The 24,238-nt window shown below is 41.2% G+C and overlaps 1 protein-coding gene across 1 annotated transcript; it reads left to right on the plus strand.

Annotated features, from left to right (window-relative positions):
* The first annotated feature begins 6,125 nt into the window (after positions 1 to 6,125).
* Positions 6,126 to 6,608, plus strand: LOC100481419 (60S ribosomal protein L37a-like). Its single transcript, XM_034644437.1, is given in 2 exon segments — positions 6,126 to 6,457; positions 6,460 to 6,608. Coding segments are annotated over 2 exon segments (276 nt in total). The 5' UTR covers positions 6,126 to 6,297; the 3' UTR covers positions 6,576 to 6,608.
* The last annotated feature ends 17,630 nt before the right edge of the window (positions 6,609 to 24,238 follow it).

Here is a 24,238-nt window from a genome sequence, read left to right on the forward strand (position 1 = left end):
TTTATTTGACAGAGACAGAGACAGCCAGCAAGAGAGGGAACACAAGCAGGGGGAGTGGGAGAGGAAGAAGCAGGCTCATAGCGGAGGAGCCTGATGTGGGGCTCAATCCCAGAACGCTGGGATCACGCCCTGAGCCGAAGGCAGACGCTTAACCGCTGTGCCACCCAGGCGCCCCATTAAACCAAAGACTATAATAAGAGATGAGGGAGGACACTATATCATATTTAAAGGGTCTATTCAACAAGAAGATCTTACAGTTGTAAATATTTATGCCCCTAACATGGGAGCAGCCAATTATATAAGCCAATTAACAACAAAATTAAAGAAACACATTGATAATAATACAATAATAGTAGGGCTTTAACACATCCCTCACTGAAATGGACACACCATCTAAGCAGAAGATCAACAAGGAAATAAGGGCTTTGAATGACACACTGTACCAGATGGACTTCACAGATATATTCAGAACGTTCCATCCCAAAGCAACAGAATACACATTCTTCTCGAGTGCACATGGAACATTCTCCAGAATAGATCTCATACTGGGTTACAAATCAGGTCTCAACAAATACCAAAATATTGGGACCATTCCCTGAATACTTTCAGACCACAATGCTTTGAAACTGGAACTCAATCACAAGAGGAAAGTTGGAACAAACTCATAAACATGGAGGCTAAAGAGCATCCTACTAAAGAATGAATGGGTCAACCAGGAAATTAAAGAATTTTAAAAATTCATGGAAACAAATGAAAACGAGAACACGGCTGTTCAAAATCTTTGGATGCAGCAAAAGCAGTCCTAAGAGGGAAGTATATATCAATACAAGCCTTTCTCAAGAAACAAGAAAGTTCTTAAATATACAACCTAACCCTATACCTAAAGGAGCTGGAGAAACAACAGCAAATAAAGCCTAACCCCAGCAGAAGAAGTGAAATAATAAAGATTAGAGCAGAAATCAATGAAATAGAAACCAAAAGAACAGTAGAACAGATCAACGAAACTAGGAGCTGGTTCTTTGAAATAATTAATGAGATTGATAAACCCCTGGCCAGACTTATCAAAAAGAAAAGAGAAAGGACCCAAATAAATAAAATCATGAATGAAAGAGGAGAGATCACAACCAACACTGAAGAAATACAATTATAAAAAAATATGATGAGCCAAAAAATTATATGCCAACAAATTAGGCAGTCTGGAAGAAATGGATGCATTCCTAGAGACGTATAAACTACCAAAACTGAAACATGAAGAAACAGAAAACTTGAACAGACCCATAACCAGCAAGGAAATTGAAGCAGTAATCAAAAATTTCCCAACAAACAAACCCAGGGCTGATGGCTTCCCAGGGGAACTCTACTAAACATTTAAAGAAGAATTAATATCTATTTTTCTGAAGTTGTTTCAAACAATAGAAATGGAAGGAAAACTTCCAAACTCATTCTACAAGGCCAACATTACCTTGATCCCAAAACCAGACAAAAACCCCACCAAAAAGGAGAATTACAGACCAATATCCGTGATGAAAATGGATGCAAAAATTCTCACCAAGATACTAGCCAATAGGATCCAACAGTACCTTAAAAGGATTATTCACCATGACCAAGTGGGATCTATTCCTGGGCTGCAAGGTGATTCAACATTCACAAACCAATCAATGTGATACACTACATAAATAAAAGAAAGGACAAGAACCATATGATCTTCTCAATAGATGCAGAAAAAGCATTTGACAAAGTACAGCATCCTTTCTTGATTAAAACTCCTCACAGTGTAGGGACAGAGGCAACATACCTCAATATCATAAAAACCATCATATGAAAAACCCACAGCGTATATCATTTGCAATGGGAAAAAACTGAGAGCTTTTCCCCTAAGGTCAGGAACATGGCAGGGATGTCCACTCTCACCACCGCTGTTCAACATAGTACTAGAAGCCCTAGCCTCAGCAATCGGACAACAAAAAGAAATAAAAGGCATCCAAATTGGCAAAGAAGTCAAACTCTCACTCTTTGCAGATGACATGATACTCTATGTGGAAAACCCAAAAGATTCCACCCCAAAATTGCTAGAACTCCTACAAGAATTCAGCAAAGTGGCAGGATATAAAATCAGTGCACTGAAATCAGTTGCATTTCTATACAGTAACAATGAGACAGAGGAAAGAGAAATTAAGGAGTCAATCCCATTTACAATTGCACCCAAAACCATAAGATACCTAGGAATAAGCCTCACCAAAGGGGCAAAGGATCTGTCCTCAGAAAATTATAGAATACTCGTGAAAGAAATTGAGGAAGACACAAAGAAATGGAAAAACGTTCCATGCTCAAGGATTGGAAGAACAAATATTGTGAAAATGTCTATGCTACCTAGAGCAATCTACACATTCAATGCAATCCCTATCAAAATACCATCAACTTTTTTCACAGAACTTGAACAAATAATCCTAAAATTTTTACGGAACCAGAAAAGACCCCGAATAGCCAAAGGAATGTTGAAAAAGAAAAGCAAAACTGGTGGAATCACAATTCCAGACTTCAAGCTCTATTACAAAGCTGTAATCGTCAAGACAATATGGTACTGGCACAAAAAGACACATAGATCAATGGAACAGAATAGAGAACCCAGAAATGGACCCTCACCTCTATGGTCAACTAATCTTCGACAAAGCAGGAAAGAATATCCAATGGAAAAAAGACAGTCTCTTCAACAAATCATGCTGGGAAAATTGGACAGCCACATGCCAAAGAATGAAACTGGACTATTCCCTTACAGCATACACAAAAATAGACTCAAAGTGGATGAAAGACCTAAATGTGATAGAAATCCATTAAAATCCTAGAGGAGAATAGAGGCAGCAACCTCTTCGACCTTGGCCCCAGCAACTTCTTGCTAGACACGTCTCCAAAGGCAAGGGAAACAAAGGCAAAATGAACTATTGGGACTTCTTCAAGATAAAAACTTTTGCACAACAAAGGTAACAGTTGACGAAACCAAAAGGCAAGTGACAGAATGTGAGAAGATATTTGCAAATGACATATCAGATGAAGGGCTAGTATCCAAAATCTATAAAGAGCTTATCAAACTCAACACCCAAAGAACAACTAATCCAATCAAGAAATGCGCAGAAGACATGAAAGGACATTTCTCCAAAGAAGACATGCAAATGGCCAACAGACACATGAAAAAATGCTCAACATCACTCGGCATCAGGGAAATACAAATTAAAACCATAATGAGATGCTACTCACACCAGTCAGAATGGCTAAAATTTTCAAGTCAGGAAATGATAGATGTTGGTGAGGATGCAAAGAAAGGGAACTCTCCTACAGTGTTAGAGAGAATGCAAATTGGTGCAGCCACTCTGGAACACAGTATGGAGGTTCCTCAAAAAGTTGAAAATAGAGCTACCCTACAACCCAGCAATTGCACTACTGGGTATTTACCCCAAAGATACAAATGTAGTGATCCAAAGGGGCACATGCACCCCAATGTTTATAGCAGCAATGTCCACAACAACCAAACTATGGAAAGAGCCCAGATGTCCACTGACAGATAAATGGATAAAGAAGATATGGTAAATATATATGATGGAATATTACTCAGCCATCAAAAATATGAAATTTTGTCAGTTGCAACGAGGTAGATGGAACTAGAGGGTATTATGCTAAGTGAAAGAAGTCAAGCAGAGAAAGACAATTATCATGTGATCTCACTGATATGTGGAATTTAAGAAACAAAACAGAGGATCATAGGAGAAGAGAGGAAAAAATAAAACAAGAAGACACCAGAGAAGGAGACAAACCATAAGAGGCTCTTAATCACAGAAAACAAACTGAGGGTTGCTGGAGGGGAGGAGGGTGGAGGGATGGGGTAACTGAGTGATGGACATTAAGGAGGGCATGTGATGTAATGAGCACTGGGTATTATATAAGACTGATGAATCATAGACCTGTAACTCAAAACCAAAAAACAAACAAACAAACAAGCAAAACTCAAAGATGTAGCCACTCCCAATTTATTTGGGGGGTGAAAACTGTCATCTGAGTCAATGAAAACAATTTTTCATTTTGTCTTAAATTAGCCATTATCCTTCAGTTTGCTCTTCAACTGATCCTACTATGGTTTTGCGTGTATGTGTAAGAAAATAGCTATAACTATTTTGCTTTGTTAATGCAGTGGTTTTCATATAGGAGTCTAAATACTTTATAACTATCTGTAGGTCATTGATTATATCACTATTTCACTGATCAAAAATGTGATGCACAAGATCCTCCACAAATAAAGAAAATAATTGACGAAAAAACATCAGTGGTTGCCAGGAGTTAGGAGTGAGGGATGAATAGACAGAGTGCAGAGGATTTTTAAGGCAGTGAAACTAAGTGTAATACTATAATGGTGGATACGTGTCATTATAAATTTGTCCAAACCTGTAGAATGTATAACTCCAAGAACAAATCCTAATGTAAACTATGGGCTTTGGATGATAATGATGTGTCAATGCAGGTTCTGGTAGGGGGAGGCTATGCATGTGTGGGGGGAGAAGGTATATGGGAAGACTCTAACTTCTTTTTTAGGGGGGGTTTCTGTAACTTCTGCTAAATATTGCTGTGAACCTAAAGTTGCTCCAGAATACAAAATCTATTAAAAACAAATAAAAAACCAAAGAGCTAATAAGCAACAAACTAATACATTTATTCCTATGAAATTTTATCTGATTTAATTTTTTACACTATTTTTTTTAAGATTTTATTTATTTATTTAACACAGAGAGAAAGCACAAGCAGAGGGAGTGGCAGGCAGAGGGAGAGGGATCTTACTATAATTCCATGTATAGTCCACTCACAGCTGTTCAAAAGTCCTTATTCAACAATCTTGGGATTGGATGGGACCCTAGAAGTCAGTTATTTTAATCCCCAATATAGAGACCCCTCCTACAGCTTTCTACATCTTCTGGCATGCAGAGGAAGTCCACTACTGTTGTGGGATCTCATTCCTTTGGTGGACAAGTGAAATTGGTCAAGGACTCTTCCTGCTGTATCAAAAGTAGCCTCTCTGCACTTTCAATGTATTCATCTTGGCTCCACAACCACCCAGGAGAAGGCCAGCTTCTTTGCTCAATCCTCAATCCTTTGGAGGGAGTTTCTCTGTCCTCTGGGTTTTCTTTTTTTGGGCTATTCCTCCTCGTGCCTTGGTCTCCATGCCCTCTACTCTCCTAGTAGCCCTTCTTGGAGCATGCAGCACAGAGTTGTGGTTAGGGTAGGGAAAGCACAGACTTTGGGGACAAAGAGTCTGAGCATCAAATCTACTTAAATTTGGTTCTGTGTTCTTCTCTGTGAAATAACTACACCTACCTCCTAGTCTTGTGAAGAGGATTAAACAGAATTAGATCTGTAAATTAATAGATACACAGTGAATATTTACTTCAATATGATTTTTCTTTTAAAGCGTGATGGGTAGATAAGTGATTATTGAGATGGGACCTGATCGGTGGAGAGTAAACTATTTCCCTTCTCTTGGACACCATCTTATTATTCTTCTATTTATATCACCTAAAAGCATTGGCATTATCTTTCATGGGCAGCCAGACACATTGTACTTAAAAGTGCCAATTTCCCCTAAGTCACAAGCTTACCTAACTTGTTAAGATTTTAAGTCTAAAGTGTAAGAAATTGGGGCACCCAAGTGGCTCAGCCAGTTAAGCATCTGCCTTCAGCTCACATCACCAAGCCCCACATCGGGGCTCCCTGCTCAGCGGAGAGCTTGCTTCTCCCTCACCCTCTGCCCTCTGCTTATGCACGGGCTGTCTCTCTCTCAATAAATAAAATCTTTATACTAAGATCTTATTGTTGCAAGAATGGGTAGACTTTGGGGGTTTTTTTAAGATTTTTTTTAAGGGGCTCCTGGGCGGCTCAGTCAGTTAAACATCTGCCTTTGGCAGAGGTCATGATTCAGGGTCCTGGGATCCAGTCCTGGGATCCAGTCCTGGAACCCAGTCAGGCTTCCTGCGCAGGAGGGAGTCCTCTTCTCCCTCTCCCTCTCCCTCTGTCCCTCCCCCAGCCTGCGTGCACAAGCACGCTCTCTCTGTCTCTTTCCCTCTCTCCAATAATAATAATCTTAAAGATTTTCTAAGTAGAAATTGACAAAATTATCCCGTTTAATTATAATGGAAAATAGATCATGCTTGTGCTTTATTCTTTTTCTCCTTTAATTAGTGGACCTGCCTATTCAAAACCTTAATAAAAATTATATATAAAACACCAAGCTCTCTGGGCTCAGACCTAGTTTTCAGCAGCATGGCTAACTGCACCAAGAAGGTCGGAATCATGGGTAAATACGGGACCCATTATGGTGCCTCCCTCAGGAAAATGGTGAAGAAGATGGAAATAAGCCAGCACACTAAGTACACTTGCTCCTTCTGTGGCAAAACCAAGATGAAAAAATGAGCTGTGGGGTTCGGCACAGTGGTTCCTGCATGAAAACCGAAGCCCTTGGCATGTGGACCTACACCATCACTTCTGCGGTCACAGCAAAGTCGGCCATCAGAAGACTGAAGGAGTTGAAAGACCAGTAGAAGATCTACCATTTGAAACGTTGCTAGCATATAATAAATGGGTTAATTTATGTAACAAAATTACTTTGGCTTGTTGTTAAATTTATTAATTAGATCTTCCTATTTGTGTTGCATTAATTTTGCTTTCTCAAAAGACTTGGAAATCAAAAATCCTTCTAATTTTTGTTGGAAAGAAAATAAGCATAAATAAAACACCAAAACATCGTTCCAGTCTTCCTCCTTGATTTTGTAAAAGGAGCACTCCTGGTGTTTATGCATAACTTTTCTTCCCATGTTTTTGTTGATTCTTTTGTATAGACATACATCTGACCTTTAAATACAGTTTGTTGTATTAGTTATTTTAAGGATGCTTACTCAGTCACGAATGCTACTCACCTAGTATTTCTGTCTCCCAGGCTCCATAATTGGATGGTACTTCCTGGCCATCTGGTAAGTAGATAAGGCTGTATGATTAGTGCTGGCCAACAAATTATGAGTGGAAGGGGTATGTGTCCCTTCTGAACCATGCGTTCATTTCATTGCCAGTCCAAGAACCTCCAGGTCTCTTTTTATTTTTTCCTTCTGTTACAGTGACTAGCAGTGTTCAGGGTGGTCTCAGAATGAGGAGATGTAAAACAGAGTCCCCAGATGACATATGATGAAGATATAATGGGAAAGAGAAATAAAACTTTGCTTTAAGCCATTAATATTTGGGGGTTATTAGTTACTGCAGTATAACCTAGCCTATCCTGACCAGTACTGGGTCACTGTCCAACATGGTAGTTACTAGCTATATGTGACTATTTATGTATAAATTTAAACTTAATTAAGTTAAAAATACAGTTCCTCAGTCACACTAACCACATTTCAAGAGGTCAAGAGCCACATGTGGCTAGTGCATACCATAAAGCACAATGCAGATATAGACATATCTATCATTGCAGAAAGCTCTGTTGAACAGTGATGACATACAGTAGTGGGATTTTTATGGGAGTTGGTAATGATATCTTCTTACTTTTCTTGATACTTTAAGTATGCATCTAATACCACCTTGGAGTTATTCTCGAAAAGTGTCACCATTCTAAAAATCTCTGGCAGTGTCCAGTGGAGATTACCTTCTGGAAGAAAATAAATCACTCTGGGCAGTTATATTCCTTAGAAGTAGAGGGCTCAGAGGTCTTTTCCTTTTGTTACCCTTCACACCTTTCATAAATGAATTCTCACAGTTTTTTGTCCATCCTCTCTGAACCTATTCACATTTTCTACTTCTGACTCCTCTGTATCCCTAAGTACGTAAATGGGCACCTGGTATAAGACCTGAGGTACTCAGTAATGATTCATCCAAGTTTATGAACATCTTCATAAACAACTGTTTCTACTGTAAGAACTGTCATTGGATATCACCAGAAAACCTTGTAGGACCCCCACACTAAACCAAGATATAAAACAGTTCTCCCTAACTACTCATTAATTCATTCAACAACCATCTAGATACTAGAAATACAAAAAGTAAAGTTCCCCCAAGGATCTTATAGTCTAATGCAGAATTAGATGGAAATAAATATAAGATCCAGTGACAACATATCCATCTGTCCTATCATGGAGGAGATAAGATTTGCTGAGCAGGCAATCAAGAGGGTGAAAATAAGATAAACCAAATATAACACTGCATGTTAATTATACTTTGATTAATAAATAAATAAATAAATAATAAGATGACCTGTGTGAGGGAAATGCAGAAGGGATAGGATATTTTTGGAACTGAAAAGGAAGGAATTGAAAGGATAAATCAATTAATAAACCTATTATTATTATTGATTATTATAATCAATTCAATGATTAAATCCATAAGGATATTATTTCATATAAGTCCAGACATAGATGGTTCCAGGATTGATTAATTTGATGGGTCAATGACATCAATAACCCAGGTTCTTTCCACCTTTCTTCACTGCATCTTTGATGTCCTTCATTGCCTTATTCTCAGGCTGTTCCAATTGTTACCAGATGCTTTCACAGTTTCAGGCATCACGTGGAGGTACAAAAATGTCCAGTTGAAGAGGAGGACATCTCTCCCTGTGTGCCGCTTTTTTTTTTTTTTAAGATTTTATTTGTATATTTGAGAGACAACACACCAGAGAGGAAGGGCAGAGAGAGAGGGAGAAGTAGGCTCCCTGCAGGGAGCCCAATGCCATGGGGCTCCATCCCAGGACCCTGGGATCGTGACCTGAGCCGAAGGCAGACCTTTAACCAGCTGAGCCACCCAGGCAAAGAAAGCACCATTGTCTTCACATCTTAGTGATCAGACTGTCACATCTCCACTCCTAAATTGCTAGCAAGAGTAACGAGATGACTGCTTTAGAATAGTCAGGAATCACTCCTGATCTGAGGCTAGGATCACCCTTCCTGAGGGGTGAATTCCTGAATAATCATGACTTTCTTAAAACTGAGAAAGAAGTGGGAATGACTGTTGGACAAACAACAGTTGATTTTGGGGTCTAGAAGTGCGGGGGGGGGTGAAGAATGACTATAAGCTTTCCAGTCTGGGGCCTGGATAACTTCTTATATAAGTTATAGTCAGGTAATTAGTTTGAGAGAGAAAGCTATGAGCTCATTTTGGACATCTTGAGTTTGAGGTATGCATCAGACAACTATAACTGCTGACCTGAGACCAGGAAATGAGGACTGGCTATATGTGGGCATTACCCATATGATAATGTCCTTGAAGTCCCAAAGATGCAATTGCCCAAGAGAACAAATACAAAAAGAAGTGCAGGGGCGAGAGAAGAAGCACCAAAGAAGACAAAACATTAGTGGCTATAGTTTGGTGGGTTGGAGGGATGAAACAAAAAGTGAGAATCATTCTGGGTGACAAAAGTTAAGAAGAATGTCCTTTTTTTTTTTTTAAGATTTTATTTATTTATTTGACAGAGAGAGAGACAGCCAGAGAGACAGGGAACACAAGCAGGGGGAGTGGGAGAGGAAGAAGCAGGCTCCCAGTGGAGGAGCCTGATGAAGGGGCTCCATCCCAGGGATCTGGGATCACTCCCTGAGCCAAAGGCAGACGCTTAATGACTGAGCCACCCAGGTGCCCCAAGAAGAATGTTCTAAGACTGAATGGCCTACAGAGAAAAATGTCAGGGTGCTATAAACTAAGGCAGGCCATAGACTGTGGTGCGTACTGGTCATCAGTGACCTATAAGGGAGCAGTTTCTATGGAATGGTGGTCATAGAAAAATACAGTGGGTTAAAGAGTGAGTGGTAAGAGAGTAGAAGCAGAGAATATCTTTCAGAAATGTCACGAAAGGATGGAAAAGATGGAATACTAGCTAAAGTGTGGAAGGGCTGAAGGAAAAAGAAAGAAGTTGGAAGCATCTGTGGATAGTCTAAACACACAAGGCATAGCTCCCTCCTTGGACTTCCGCCTGGCTCCTCCCCTTCTCCCAAACATCCACACAGCCAACTCCCTTGCCTATATCAAGCCTTTACTCCAGTGCTGCCTGTCTCCTTTGTAAAATGGGCATAATAATAGTATCTGCCTCATAGAGTTGCTTGTGAGGATTAAGTGCGTGAATACACGTAAGGTATTTTAAACACTGCCCAGTAGATAGCAAGCACTATAAAAATTAGCTAGTAGTAGTACTGGTGGTGGTGGTGATGGTAATAGCAGGAGTGGTGGTAATTATGGAGTTGGTGGTCATGGTGATGATAGTAGTGGTGGTGATTATGGTGCTGGTGGTGGTGGTGGTGGTAATAGTGACATGGTGGTAGTAGTAACAGTAAAATGGAAGAAAAAAGGACCAGGGAAATTAAAGGTGCCAAGACCAAGGATTCCAGTTAACAAGGTAAGGCAGGAGTCTAGGAGGGCAAAAGAAATCAAGTTAAAGAATAAAAGAGTTAGCTGGGGTTTAGAGTGAAGATGGTGACTACACCTGGTTGTGGTTGGCTGTGACTATAGTTCACTATGGTGAGCCTGGCTAGTTAGAGTTGCAGGCACTTTTATAATGAAGTGTACTTGGATTTTATTAGCCTCCTGCTCTAATAAACATTCAAAAATAAAGATAGGTGTTTTGAAATATAAATATTATTCTTTCTGTACAAATTTCAATTCCTGCAAACTTGTATGAAATAATGGCACTGATTTTTTTTCTGTCCTCTGAGACTTTTTTGTCTTTTTTTTTTAGTTTTATAGATATTTTGTAATTTATTATGTTTAAACAATATTTGAGGAAAGATCTAGGGGATTTGAGGCAGGAAATGCAAAAGGCCAGGCTAATTGTACTAACACAGCCCACTACAATGGCCACAAAGGGCCACATGTCTCTAGAAAAGACAATTTCCCAAAAGGGTGGCTGGGGAAGGCAGATAAAAGACCGAAGTTGGGTCATGTGACAGGTGTCACTTGAGTAACAGTACCCGGCCAGAGATAAAAGCCCACTCCTTTTGGTCACATGACACAGCTTCATTACACTCCCAGCGGGGGGTTAGAGAGTCTGGATGCCATTTTTACTTATTTATTTATTTGTGTGTTTTTTCCCCTTATTCTGTGATAATGAGAAAATGTTTAAACTCCCATCTCTGTGTTTAAACATTTCTCCCTGCTGACAGCAGCGGGATACCCCTTGATCAACTGTCAGATTGGAAAGTGCAATTTTTCTGGAAAGTAAACAGCATGTTAGCCGGTTGAAAATAATTTTCTGTTTATTGGTAGCTGTTAGTCCAGGAGCGATGGAGCCCTGTGACAGCACTTGTCAAGTTAGGAATAAGAAACAAGTTTGGAAATATCTTTAAGACATAGTTTTGACAATAGGGCCTTACCATTTTTTGATAGGAATATACTCTAAAAAAGTTAAGTTAAAATGGGCAAAAAAACTTTCCAGGTGTTAGCAGCTCCTGGAGATCTTTCTGGCAAAACTGACACAGAGTCAAAGGCAAACTCTTGGAATGCGGGAGTTGAAAGGGTCCTCCACAGGACTAAATCCAACCCTCCTTGTTACCAGTGGGGAGACAGACTCAGCCAAATGCCTGGGACTCTTCTCACAAATAAGAAGAAAACATAATAACTATCAATATAATAAAGAAATAAAGGTTATATTTGTTTTTCAAATTCATGTGTGAAAATAAATGGAAAACACTAGTGGAAGCTTTTTAAATATTTGGACCTACATATACTTAACCAAGTTTAAGGCCTTAAGGAAGGCCGTGTGATCCTGGAACGCGCCCTAGTACGAGAGAGCGAGGGCTTCGAGGAGCATGTCCCATCTGATAACTCTTGAAGAAAAAGAGTTAACTCCATCTTTTCCCAGGTCTTCTTCACCGAAAACAAAAATCTACTTACATGCACTGTCACCTTAGCATCACGGTCGGATTCATGAACTGCGGAACAAGAGGTTGTGAGAATCTAAGGTGGAACCTTTCTTTTCTTTCTTTCTTTCTTTCTTTCTTTCTTTCTTTCTTTCTTTCTTTCTTTCTTTTTAATTTTCAATTTTCCATCCAGCAGCAGTGTGTAGAGAGAATATTATGCATATGCCGTTATTTTTTTTCCTATGTTTACATCTTCAGGCAGAATAGTCTATCTGCAGCTACAGGATGGGCTATGTGAGGGAAAAAAATCTGGGCTGTTAGAGTGAAAAAGTGTGTTTTATGTAAATTTTGAAAGGAAAACGTGTCAAGAGCATGGTTTTTAAACTTATTTGGGCTTCATTTAAAAAAAAAAAGTTTTTTAAACCCAGTTATTTCACTTGATTTGCTAGCTTCAGGGAAGAGATCCGAATTTGTGACCAGCGCTTAAAAAAAAAAAGTTTTTAAAACCCAGTTATTTCACTTGATTTGCTAGCTTCAGGGAAGAGATCCGAATTTGTGACCAGTGTTAGTATGGCTTGTGCTGTCCACTGTGCCATATTCTTGTTGGAGATGAACCGTAGCACCAGAGCCCATCCTTCCTTGTCAGTCTTGACCCAAAGATGTCACCATTCCTAGTTATTTATCACCACATAATTGGTGTTGATTGGAAACTTTTCCCGAAATGGGGCAGAACTGCTTCGTTGTCTTTTCCATGTAACTTAAGCATAGTAATATAAATAAAGTAATATTTGGAAAAAAAAATTTTAAGGCCTTGTGTATAATGTGATCTTTTATTGTGGAGTGGCCAAAAAACGCCATCATAGCCCTTCACGGATTAAACATATTGTCATCAGAAAAAAAAAATGGCTCAGGTAGAAATAATATATATTCTCAAGCTATATAGAGCAATCAGTCCATATCTACCTTGAATTAGGCTAAATCTGAGGTCCTGATTTGTCCCAGAATTTGCCTCACTTCTTCCTGATAGAGAAGTATGGCCAGGTGTCAACTAGGAGCCTTCACCTAGACATTTCCAATAGGTCAAGTCCCATAGGTGCAAATGTCTTCTGCCCCATATCATAAACAAAGCAAACAGTCTTCTCCATTCCCCTTTCAGTTAATAGCATCACCATCCACCCAGTTGCCTGATCCCCCTCCTACCTCCCTTTAAAATACCTTCCAATCTGTTTTCTCCTCTCTTTCTCCACTGCCAGGCGCAGACCTGTGGTTTCAAAGTAATGTCCCTGCGTCCTTAGCATCAGCATCACCTAGGAAATGGTTAGAAATGCAGATTTTCAGGCCCCACCCTGGATCTTCATAATTGGAACCTGGGAGCTGGGGCCCAGAAAGTCTGCATTTTAACAAGCCTCACAGGTGATTCTGATACACAGAAGTTTGAGAACCACTGCTCTGATGGTATTCTCCAGATCTTGCTCAGTAGTTCCTTAACTGGACTCCCAGCCACCAATTCTTTCTTCTCTGGAGACTTCTCCACACGAGTGGTTCTCAACTTTGGCTGAACTGGATTCACCTGGAGAGGTTTTTTTTTTTCTTTTTTTTTTTAATACCAATGCCTGCGTCCCAGTGCCAGGAATTCTTATTTAATCTGGTGTGTAGCATTAAGCACCAGGATTTTTTAAAGCTCGCTCTGTTATTCTGATGTGCGGCCAGGGCTGATAATCACTGCTCCACACTGAAGCCAGGGTTCTCCTGTTATGCTGTCACTATCCCCCTGGAAAAATCTCCATCAGTCATAGGATAATTCTTAACAGGACGCTTCAACATCTAGCTGGTTCTATCATCCTCCAGTCTCTATACTCAGCCACACAGAATTTCTCATCATTCCCCAAAGGCAGTATTCTGTTCATAGTGCTAGACTTCCATATGTTCTGTTCCCTCTGCTTGGAACATCCTTCTACCTTCTCTCTGGCGGATTCCTCATCATCTTCAAGACTCAGCTCAAAAGTCACCATCCCTGACTTCTCCAGGCCACAGGTAGTTGCTCTCCCCCTAGGATCCCAGAGCACTCTTTTGCTATTACTCTGAGTATTGGTGCCATAGGATTGTAATTATGAATGGACACTTCCTCCTCCCTTACTAAAATTGACCGCATCAGGAGCAGGTCAGAAGAATGTTTAGCTTTCTAACTGTATCCCCAGTGTCTACTATAGACGTTGAGAAGATGTTCAATAAATGTTGGTTAAATGCACTCATTGAAAACATAATCAACAACACTTGCTATCTTTCATTGAGATCAAACCATAGCACCATTCTGCTTGTCATTCCGGAAACAGTAAAGCTCATATAGCTTGATTTATATGTATGACAGGGAGTCAACCAGACCTAGGCTCTGTCACTTTCTGGCCTTCATTTGCTCATCTTTAAGACAGCGTCAATAATAGCTGCTTTGTAGAATGAGCATGAGGCTTCATCATGGAACACTCAGCAGCATGCTTGACACAGAATAGGCAATAAATAAATTAAAATTTCTATTATCATAATAAGTAAAACTAACAGAAAACAAAGTTGAACTGAGCAGCCAATGTTTATTCATCTGTCCCCACCTTCAGAGTGTGAGCTCCCAAGAGTTAGGAACTGTCTATTTATCTGTGTGCTCTCTGGGGCTGGAACACAGTAGACGTTCATTAATTCAGTCACTTTCTCAACAGCATTTATTAAGCTAGTGAACGAAATAAATAAGATTTGGGTAAGAAGGAAGGGGGGCTGTATAGGGAGCACAGGCTCACATATTCGCCCATCTTACCAAATAGAATCCACAATCTTGGCAGTTGGAAGATATTTAGAGATCATCTCTAAAAGTCCTTATTTGCAGGTGAGGAAATGGAGATACCCAACTAGGAAAGCTATTTTAATTTCAATAGTTATTACAGAATTTCTGAGTGATGAGTCAAAGCTGACCAAGTAGAATTCAAGTCCATGTTTATAGAAGTTGGCCCTAACAGTGACTTGTTGAATGAACAAGAACTAGGACAGCACCTGATTTTCCGCATGATGAGAAACTGGAAGGTTGAGAAGAATTTTAGGGAAAAAAAAATCACAGTGGCATCTTTGAGTATTGTTGATTCTAGACTATGTAAAAATAAAATAAAGCATCTCTTACCCAATACGTATTTAAATTTATGTTACTCTGTCCTTTCAAAGGCTGGCAGAAAACACAATTTGGGTCATTTAACAAATGTTTATTTAAGCAACAACAAAACAGATAAGTGTTGAGCAGATATATTTGCAGAAATAAGCCTCTTTTAAAAAATACCTCGATAGATGTGTCCCCCAACTCTGAGTCATTCCCGAGCAGTCTGAAAGCTACTTTTAGCTTTCAGGGAAGTCTAGTGTGGAGTTTTCTGGGGGAGCCAGAGAGACTGGCCTTGAAAGTCAAGAAGGCTGCTCCTGTGGTACAATGGTGACAGCCAGGAGTATTGGTCACAGATGTGCAGCAGGAAAATCCAGGGGGCTCTTTATGACAAACATCCCACGCCACTTGGCCTCGGTGCTCTGATCTGCAGGAAGCATCTCCATGTAACACCCTACCTAGGAGACACCCAGCGCCTCCCCTAACCCCTGTGTGCAAGCCCAGAAATGGAAGTTCAGCCCTGTATTAGGTTACTAGGGTTGCCATAACAAAATACCACAGACTGGATGGCTTTATTTATTTTCTCATGGTTCTGGAGGCAGGTGGTCTAAGATCAAGTTGTGTGCAGGGTTGATTTCTTCTGAGGCTTCTCCTTGGCTTGCAGACAACACCTCTTTACTGTGTCCTCACATGGTCATCCCTTGGTATATGTGATCTGTGCCCTCATGTCCTCTTATTTAAAGGACACTAGGGCCCACCCTCATTTAACTTAATCAACTATTTAAAAACCTTATCTCCAAATACAGTCACATTCTGAGGTATTGGGGATAGGACTTTAATATATGAATTTTGTAGGGGACACAATTCCCCTACATAACAGTCCTCTTAGCTGCAAGACTGGCTGCTGACTTCTCTCATGCAGAAGAAGAATGAATGAATGAATCAATGAATGAATGGATGGATGAATGAATAATGGATGAATGAATGAATGAATGATGACTGAATGCTCTAGACCAGCCAGACACTATGCTACAAACAATGCTGTTTTTCTCTGGCTACTCTGGTTTTTCTTAATGTTGCTATGTAAAAAAAAAAACAACAACAAAAAACAAAAAATGCTATTGGGGTGTGGCCCCAGGTAGGCGTGGGGGTCAACAGGCAGCCCCTAGCTCCAGATAACAGGGCTGCTCTCCAGGAACACGTGTTAGAAAAAGTGCTTGATCAGAGTGTCAACTTGCGGGCCGTGTAGGAACACTAAGTGGTTTTGTCTGTCACCTCCTCCACCCCCACTGGAATTTGGCCCTAATCTGATGGAAACACTTTGCCTACTTTCAGGAGAATTTTCCACTATCAGTAAGGCTGTTTCTCATACTTAGGCTATCACCAAAGGCTTTTAGAACAGCAGTACTGCTCTCCCCCTGGCAGGCGTGTGTATCTCAAGGGCAGCAGGATGTGTGACCAAAAGCCACTCTGTGCAGAATGTTCTAGTAATTGAGGGGCGCCTGGGTGGCACAGCGGTTAAGCATCTGCCTTCGGCTCAGGGCGTGATCCCGGCGTTATGGGATCGAGCCCCACGTCAGGCTCTTCTGCTATGAGCCTGCTTCTCCCTCTCCCACTCCCCCTGCTTGTGTTCCCTCTCTCACTGGCTGTCTCTATCTCTGTCGAATAAATAAATAAAATCTTTAAAAAAAAAAAAAAAAGAATGTTCTAGTAATTGAGCGCTTCATTCACATTCAATTACAGCCCGTTTCCAGAGCAGTGACTGGGCTAGACGCTACTCCTGAGTCTAGGGCTACTTCATTAGCCCTACTTTACAGAGGAAAAAACTTGGGGCGGGGGGCAACATGACAGGTAAGCGAGAAGCAGGCAAGCTATTTTCAAACTCAAATCCAGCCCGTGTGGTTCCAAAGTCCATGCCTGAACCCCTACTCATGCTGTCCTCATGTCCCTGGGAAGCAGTCCAACTGGCCTTCGTAAGCAGCTATGCGAGAAGGGGTTACACGTGCCAGTATGAGAGCCAGAATGCCTGGCTTCACAGCATTGTGCTTAAACACTTCGAGGCAAGTCCTTTAACCTCATTAGGCTTCAATTTCCTCATTTATAAAAATAGGTCCAATAACAGTACCTACCTCTAAGAGGGTTATAGTGAGGCTTGAAAGGGTCTGATCCACCAAAGATATTCAATAAATGAGGGTTACTAGTGTTATTACCTCACCACAAATACAATCAAAATGACAGACTTGTGGCCCCCTAGGGGTGAAGAAGCATGTGCGTTTGTTTGTACACTGTGTGTCTGTAAAAAACAATAGCCACTATTCATTGAGCACTACTATGTGCCATGCAGCAGACTAGGTACTTTATACACATCACCTGCTATTTTATATATACGACCTTATTTCTTCCCTGTAGCCATCCTCTGAGGTAGTTAATATTGTAATCATCCTATTTAGATGAAGAAAATGAAGTTCAGAGAGGTTGAGTAACTTGCTTGAGGTCACACAGCTAAAAAATGATGGAGCTGAACTTTGGTTCCAGGACTGACTCTAGAACCTATGCTTCTGGTCACTAAGATACACAAAGTCTCTCTGAAGTAATAAACTTTAAAAAAATACCCAACGTTGCTACCCTCAACTGTGTATAATCTTTTAAAGAAATTGCTTTGAAACGTGCCAATTTATCCCATCAGTGCTGCCATTGTTCCTACTCTTTGGCCCTCGGAACATCCACAGCCCTCACGAGAAAACTAGTCTTATTCAATTATATCAGCCTCATCTTTTAATCTAACATGGTATTACTTAACTCGATTATTCACCTTCTTCCCCAGACTTTGATCTAAATGAATTTTGGCTGTTGTTAAAAATCAAATCCACCTTTAAAGCATAAATATTTGCCCCCATCAAGATACTCCAAAGAATGCACTTAAGTGTTTAAAAAAGAAATGAACCACAGTGTTTTTAACAGTATTTTTGGAATAAGTGATTCGTCTTCCGAGGAGACTGCTTTGAAGGGGAGACTCATGTGGGATGCATAAGCTCTGGTATGTTTATTTAAAACATACCTTAAATTTCCTCATACACATTCACAAGTAACTGGCCTGGAATCCCCAGACACTTGATTCTGTTAAGGCTGGGGACATACATCAGGTCACTGGGTCCTTCTCAGTTGTGTCTTTTCTGGACTTACAATGTTTATTCAGTGGATTATAAACATGAGCAAAAGAGTTCATTGAGGAAAGCCACCCCCGCCCAAATAGGGATTCCCCCACATGTACACCCGGAACCAGGATTCTGCTCTGCGATGCTGAGCCCTAAGCCAGAAATGGCAGTTGCTAGCTAGAGAGAGATTCTTGGGCTCTGAAGGGACCAATGAAAGTTCTTCTGGGTTTGTTTTTTTTTTAAGATTTTATGTATTTATTTGTCAGAGAGAGAGAGCACAAGCAGGGGGAATGGCAGGCAAAGGGAGAAGCAGGCTCCCTGCTGAGTAGGGAGCCCAGTGCGGGGCTCAATCCCAGGACCCTGGGAGCATGACCTGAGCCCGAGGCGGATGCTTAACCAACTGAGACACCCCAAAGGAAAGTATTGCTACAGTTTTTTTGCTGCTGTTTTTGTTGTTGTTTTTGGAAGTCAGCAATTCTCTCATTCATGGAACTACCCTGAACTTAAATGTCTATCAGTTGCTAGAAACCAGGTGTTGCATCTGATCCGAGCAGTGCTGGATCATTTTGGACAAAATGTCTCCATGTGATTTTTAGGTGGCCTCCCGTTTGATAGTCAATTCAATGTCAGATGCGTGGGACTGTCCTTCCACAGCCTTTCTCAGGCATCAACCCTTGATGAATCAGGGTGGTTACCCCAGCCCAGACATTCTAACTGGATTTAGTCACTATATCAGACCCTACTTAAATCCCTCCTTTCAAATCGACTCAAAGCACAGAACTTCTACTTTCTGCAATAATCTAGCTTCGGTTTCTTTAAGCTCTTGTCATTTTAGTTTTGCCTACACTGCTGCCCCGTTTCTCACAAAGCTTCCTCCCCAACCATACTGTGCTTCCCAGATGTTCACCATCCTGAACTATCCCAGATGATAAAACGTATACACACCGTACTCATCGAAGTAAGTCCATCTTCATTTACTCTAGTCTAGCCCCTATTTGTCTTATCAATTAAATAGTAAAACTTTGATTCATGTAATAGGCAAAATAATGTGCCCCCCACCTCCCTGCAAAGATGTCCACACTCTAATCCAGGAATCTGTGAATATGTTACATTATATGGCAGAAGGGAATTAAAGTTACGGGTGGAACTAAGGTTGTTAAGTAGCTGACCCTAAAACAGGGAGATCCTGGATTATCCAGGTAGACCTAACATGATCACAAAGTCTTCAAAAGTGTGGGACAGAAGAGGAGTTTAGAGCAATGTGATGTAGAGTTGGAGGCAGAAGCAGAGGTCAGAGTGATGTGTTAGAGAACCGGACACACTCTTGCCAGCTTTGAAGACGGAGGAACAGGGCCACGAGCCAAGGAGAATGGGCAGCTTCTATGAAGCCAGAAAGAGCAAGGAAACAAATTCTTCCCTAAAGTCTCCAAAATGGAATGCAGTCCTGCTGAAACCTTGACGTTAGACCACTGAGACCCGCTTTAGACTTATAAACTACAGAATTTAAGATAAAAAAATTTCTGTTGCCTTAAGCCATTACATTTACGATTACGTGATTTGCTACAACAGCAGAAATAACAGTTAGCTAGGACCTAAATAACCAGAAAATACAATTCACTGGTATTGTTTCTGCTGATCACTTTCAAGAGAAGAATCTAAATCTCAAGAAAAATTTAAATTAACAGTTTACTTTAAAGCAAGATCCTAGATGGGGTTCTCTTGAAAAAGGCTCTAACATGGAAAGCTGGGGGCCACTGGTTTCTTAGGAAGAGCTCTCAGGGGACGGACCTGTAAAGGGTGAGGACCCAGCATGGGAGACTCTGGCCCACGGTGCAGCTGGATCTGAGCACTTAGCAGATCCCACAGACAACACTGGGGCTGGTGCACCCCTTCAGAAATGTCCCAGATGGAGGCAATGGGGCTGAACTGGTGTATCCACATTATCCATTCTGGGAAGGGTAATGATCTTGGGCCGGGGCGTTCCTAGTGGCTGAGGTCAATGCCCAGCTAGGAACACAACAGTGAGTCCTCAGCTGCTGATCCTCCCAGCTGCTGGGGGGCTGGTGGATCAGCCCTGAGGAAGGGATCTGTGTAGGCACTATGGTATTCACTGCAAACAATCAATTTCTGCAAGATCTGTGAGATCTGAGATCCATCTATATTCCATTTTGTCTTGATACAATGGAGAAGAAGAGCTCTTATTTGTTTAATGCTTCTTGCATAGCAGATACTATGCTTACAGACTTTGTACTCATCCTCTCCAGTCCTAGCAAAGCAACCACTATTCGTTGCATTTTACAGATGAGAACACTAAGGCTCAGAAGCTCAGACTGGTGAAGTGACCAGTCCCAGACCACCCAGCTCATTAAGGGGCAGAGCCGGGTTTTGACATCAAAGCCAAGCCACTTCATCTCCAGCCCACCACAGACCACACGGAGCAAGGTCTCAGGAAGCGAACTAACGTTTACAAACATCATCTGACGCGGCAAGATTCTTAATGGCCCTCAGAGAAAGATAAGATTATGTTCGGTAAACTCCGCTTCCTAAATAGGAAAAGGGGCCTACGACCAAATGATAAGATATTAAACAAGGGTCGAAATGAGAAAGAACTTCTGGTGGCCCAGAGGGTTGAGTAGATCAAGGTTTGTACTACACTCTGTAAATCAAAGTTAATTACATTTTTGCTACACATTGTACATGGTGAATTGGGTCATAATTTTACATATGCCTCAGCGTTCTCTTTCCAAATGGAAGCTTCTGGGGGAAATGCACCAGGTCAGTCTACCTTTACCTTGGACGGCCCCTAGCACCACATCAACACGGGACAGCACGTCATAAATACCATTTGATGATTTTCTTCCCTCGCCATGGTGACCCAGACCCCGTCTAACAGCCTACAACGTAGTATCAGTCATTGTAGCACTCTCCCTGCAGGCTGGATCTAGAAAATACGGTGCTATGAGAAACACCACGAAAGCTCTCCTCTTTAATAAGAATCCTGGTGTCCTGTGATGAATGCTATAAAATCGAGGACTGGCTGGGGTGTTCATAGCCACATGGGCCCATTAACAATGTCTGGGTCTGTGGTAACATACTTCATATCCTGGAAAGGAGAAGGTGGTCACCAGAGTGCAAAAGCGAAAGCATTTATTATAAATGACACTAGGTGACCCTGGAGTAAACACAGCTGTGCCCTCGTGGTGTCTTGTCAGGGGCACTCCCTCAGTAGATTAAAGAAATCCATGTTTTATGGGGCCATTACTTATTCTCTATATATACCGTGGAAGGCTGCTTTTTCATCAAACCTCGCTTCCCGCATATAAGGTTTCAGGTCCTGGGGTTGTAGCAAGTGAAGATGCTTCCCTAGAACTTACACTAGCATCTTCTAATATTTTTCAAAGGGGTAGTGAGGATAGGTTCCTATTTGTTCCTAAGTGATTTACACAGCATTTCTGGCTCTGCACAACTTGTAGCTGTCCTACTGATTTCTTTCAGACTCTTCTCACCCACCCCCCGACACCCTCCCCTGCAGCTGGGGTGGGTGGAATGAGAATGAGACTTTATTTAGGAAGGTTGGGGGCCTGGATCTGTCGTCTTGAACTCACTAAGCCTTATTTTTCTCATTCTTTAGTGGAGAGAATGAGCTCTGCTTCTTGGAATTGTGCTAATTGTCCCCAAATCAGGGGGCAGAGTGGGAAGGAAGTAGCAATACACAGCAAGACTCTTTAAGTTCCTGGGAAAAAATTAGAATATATATGAATATCATCACATTTATATAATATTATATTATTATATGCATATTAGCAAATAGAAATATTTGTTAAATATATAAATTTAAGATCATATGACAGTTAAATAGGTATCATATATGTATATGTGTATGTATATATATAAAACCGTTGTGGGATTGTTTCTACTTTTATGAACAATGCTACTGTGAATATTCATGTATAAGTTTTATGTGGACATATGTTTTTATTTCTCTTGGAGAAATAATTTATTTCTACTTAGGAGTAGAATTTATTTCTACTTAGGAGTAGAATTGCTGGGTCATATGATATCTCTATGTTTAACATTTTGAGAAACTGCCAGATTGTTTTCCAAAGCAGTGGCACCATTTCACATTCCCACCAGCAGTGTATGATAGGAACGTATTCATTTTAAGGCCAAATTCTCATTAACTCCTATAGGAATTCCCCTTTGGATTGAAGGACTGGCTCCTGGCCCTTCATCCTGAGGGAAGGAGTAGGAAGTGTTTGTTGTGGCTGCCTTTGCTTTCAGCCCTGCTTGGAGCTTGTCGTAGAGGATCCAGGCCACCCCCTTTGTTTTAGGCCGCTTCAGTCTCTGGGATGGTTGGAATCAAATGTTTATTTTCCTGTTTCTTAGGAGTGTTTTAAGAGGGAAGTCTGTGTGATCCTTGGAATGGAATAGCACAATTTAATGGAATCTGTTGGCGGTGGTTGCCACAACAAAATGAATAGCTGTAATACTTAAAATTATTGAACGTTCGCCTTGGAAGGGTCCGTAAAGCGACCATCTAGCCCAGGCTTGGTAAGTAAGCTGCGGCTCACAAGGCAGTCTAATCAATTATAGGTGCGTGGGATTATGGCGCTCTGTCCAGGCTCAGGAAAGGGGCTGGGATTGATCAGCAATGTCTGCCCTGGTGACAGGAGGGCATCTATGGTGGCAGTAACGCTACCTATTTGCTTTCCCTGATTAAAGTCAGCCATGCTACAGCGGAGGCTACAGCCAAGGTCACACAGCTGGTTAATGATAGAGTTGGAACAAGAATCAGTTCAATGTTTTTTCCTCTGCACCATACTGTCCCCAGTTCTGTAAAGGGCCTCATAAAGGGTGGGTTTAGGGACAGGAGTAGGATTACCAAGTCTGCAGGTCAGTTTCTATCCTGCTATGTTCAGACAATTCCCATCAATGCCTGTGGGAATTACTTCATCAGGCTTAACTAGTTAATGATTATAAAGTCTTGGTAAAAGCTAGCTAATAAAGAGCGGGCCATTCCCACCTCCTGAACCCCCATATCTGCAGCTATCATGTGGAACGCCCTTTGAAGTCCACAAACTTGATGCATTTGTACACAGGGAGTGTAGAGGGGGATGGGTTTGGACCAAAGAAAAGAAGTTAAGCTCCTGTGATTTGAGAGGGAATGACTGTGTGTGTGCTTTCCACTTGAACAAAGAGAAAAGGAGCTCATATTCAGTCCTTAGATCAATCAAACCCCAAAGTCAAATATGGTTTTTCTGTAGGGGAGAAATGAATATTGACAATAAAAGAGAACCAACCATTTCTTAAATTCTCAAATCTATTTGAATTTCATTAGAACGTAAAATATGCCTAAATTTCTCCTTTTCTACTTTATTAATGAATTAAATTATATACCAGCAAAAAAATACATTGAAGAACTCAGAGACCCTTTGTAACTAATTCCTTTTCTTTCTAAGTGTTATTATATAAAAAGAGAAATAATATGAGAATGATTTCCTTTTCTTTCTGTCTCTCTACCTTCTTTTTCTTTTTTTCTCCCCTTCGTCACTTGAACATCTATTTAATGTCCTGCATTATGTCAGGATTCCAGTGAGTGAGGCAGTCCCTGTGCCTGAGGAGCTCCGTCCAGCCAGCTTAAGGTCACAAGCTCTTCTACTGCCCAAGGAGGAGGCAGAGATCGACTGCCTCCAGGGAAGGGGAAGGTCAGGAGGGCTCTGGAAGGCAAGTGGGTAGTCAATGGGCAAAGAAGCAGGAGAAAGGCAGTCCATGGTCAGAATGCACGAAGGCACCGAAAGCTTCCAGAACTGCAAAGTCGAAGATGCTGAAGTGTGACGTGGATAGGGAGGAGGGTCATCAGAGGAGCAGCTGGAAGCGAAGCTGGGAGAAGGACCTGTCTTCCCAGGCCTCCGGGCTGAGCCTGGCTCCAGGCCCCTTCTGTGGAGAAGACTCCTGGGTTTTCATCAAACTGCTGAGACTAAACCATGAGTGCAGGCAGGTGTGTGTGTGTGCACGTGTATATGAGAGAGAGACCACGTTTTATTTATCCATTTGTTCTTAGACATTTGGGTTGTTCTCACATTTTAGCTATTATG

The sequence above is a fragment of the Ailuropoda melanoleuca genome, chromosome 2 (genome assembly GCF_002007445.2).
Source record: "Ailuropoda melanoleuca isolate Jingjing chromosome 2, ASM200744v2, whole genome shotgun sequence".
Taxonomy (NCBI): Eukaryota; Metazoa; Chordata; class Mammalia; order Carnivora; family Ursidae; genus Ailuropoda; species Ailuropoda melanoleuca.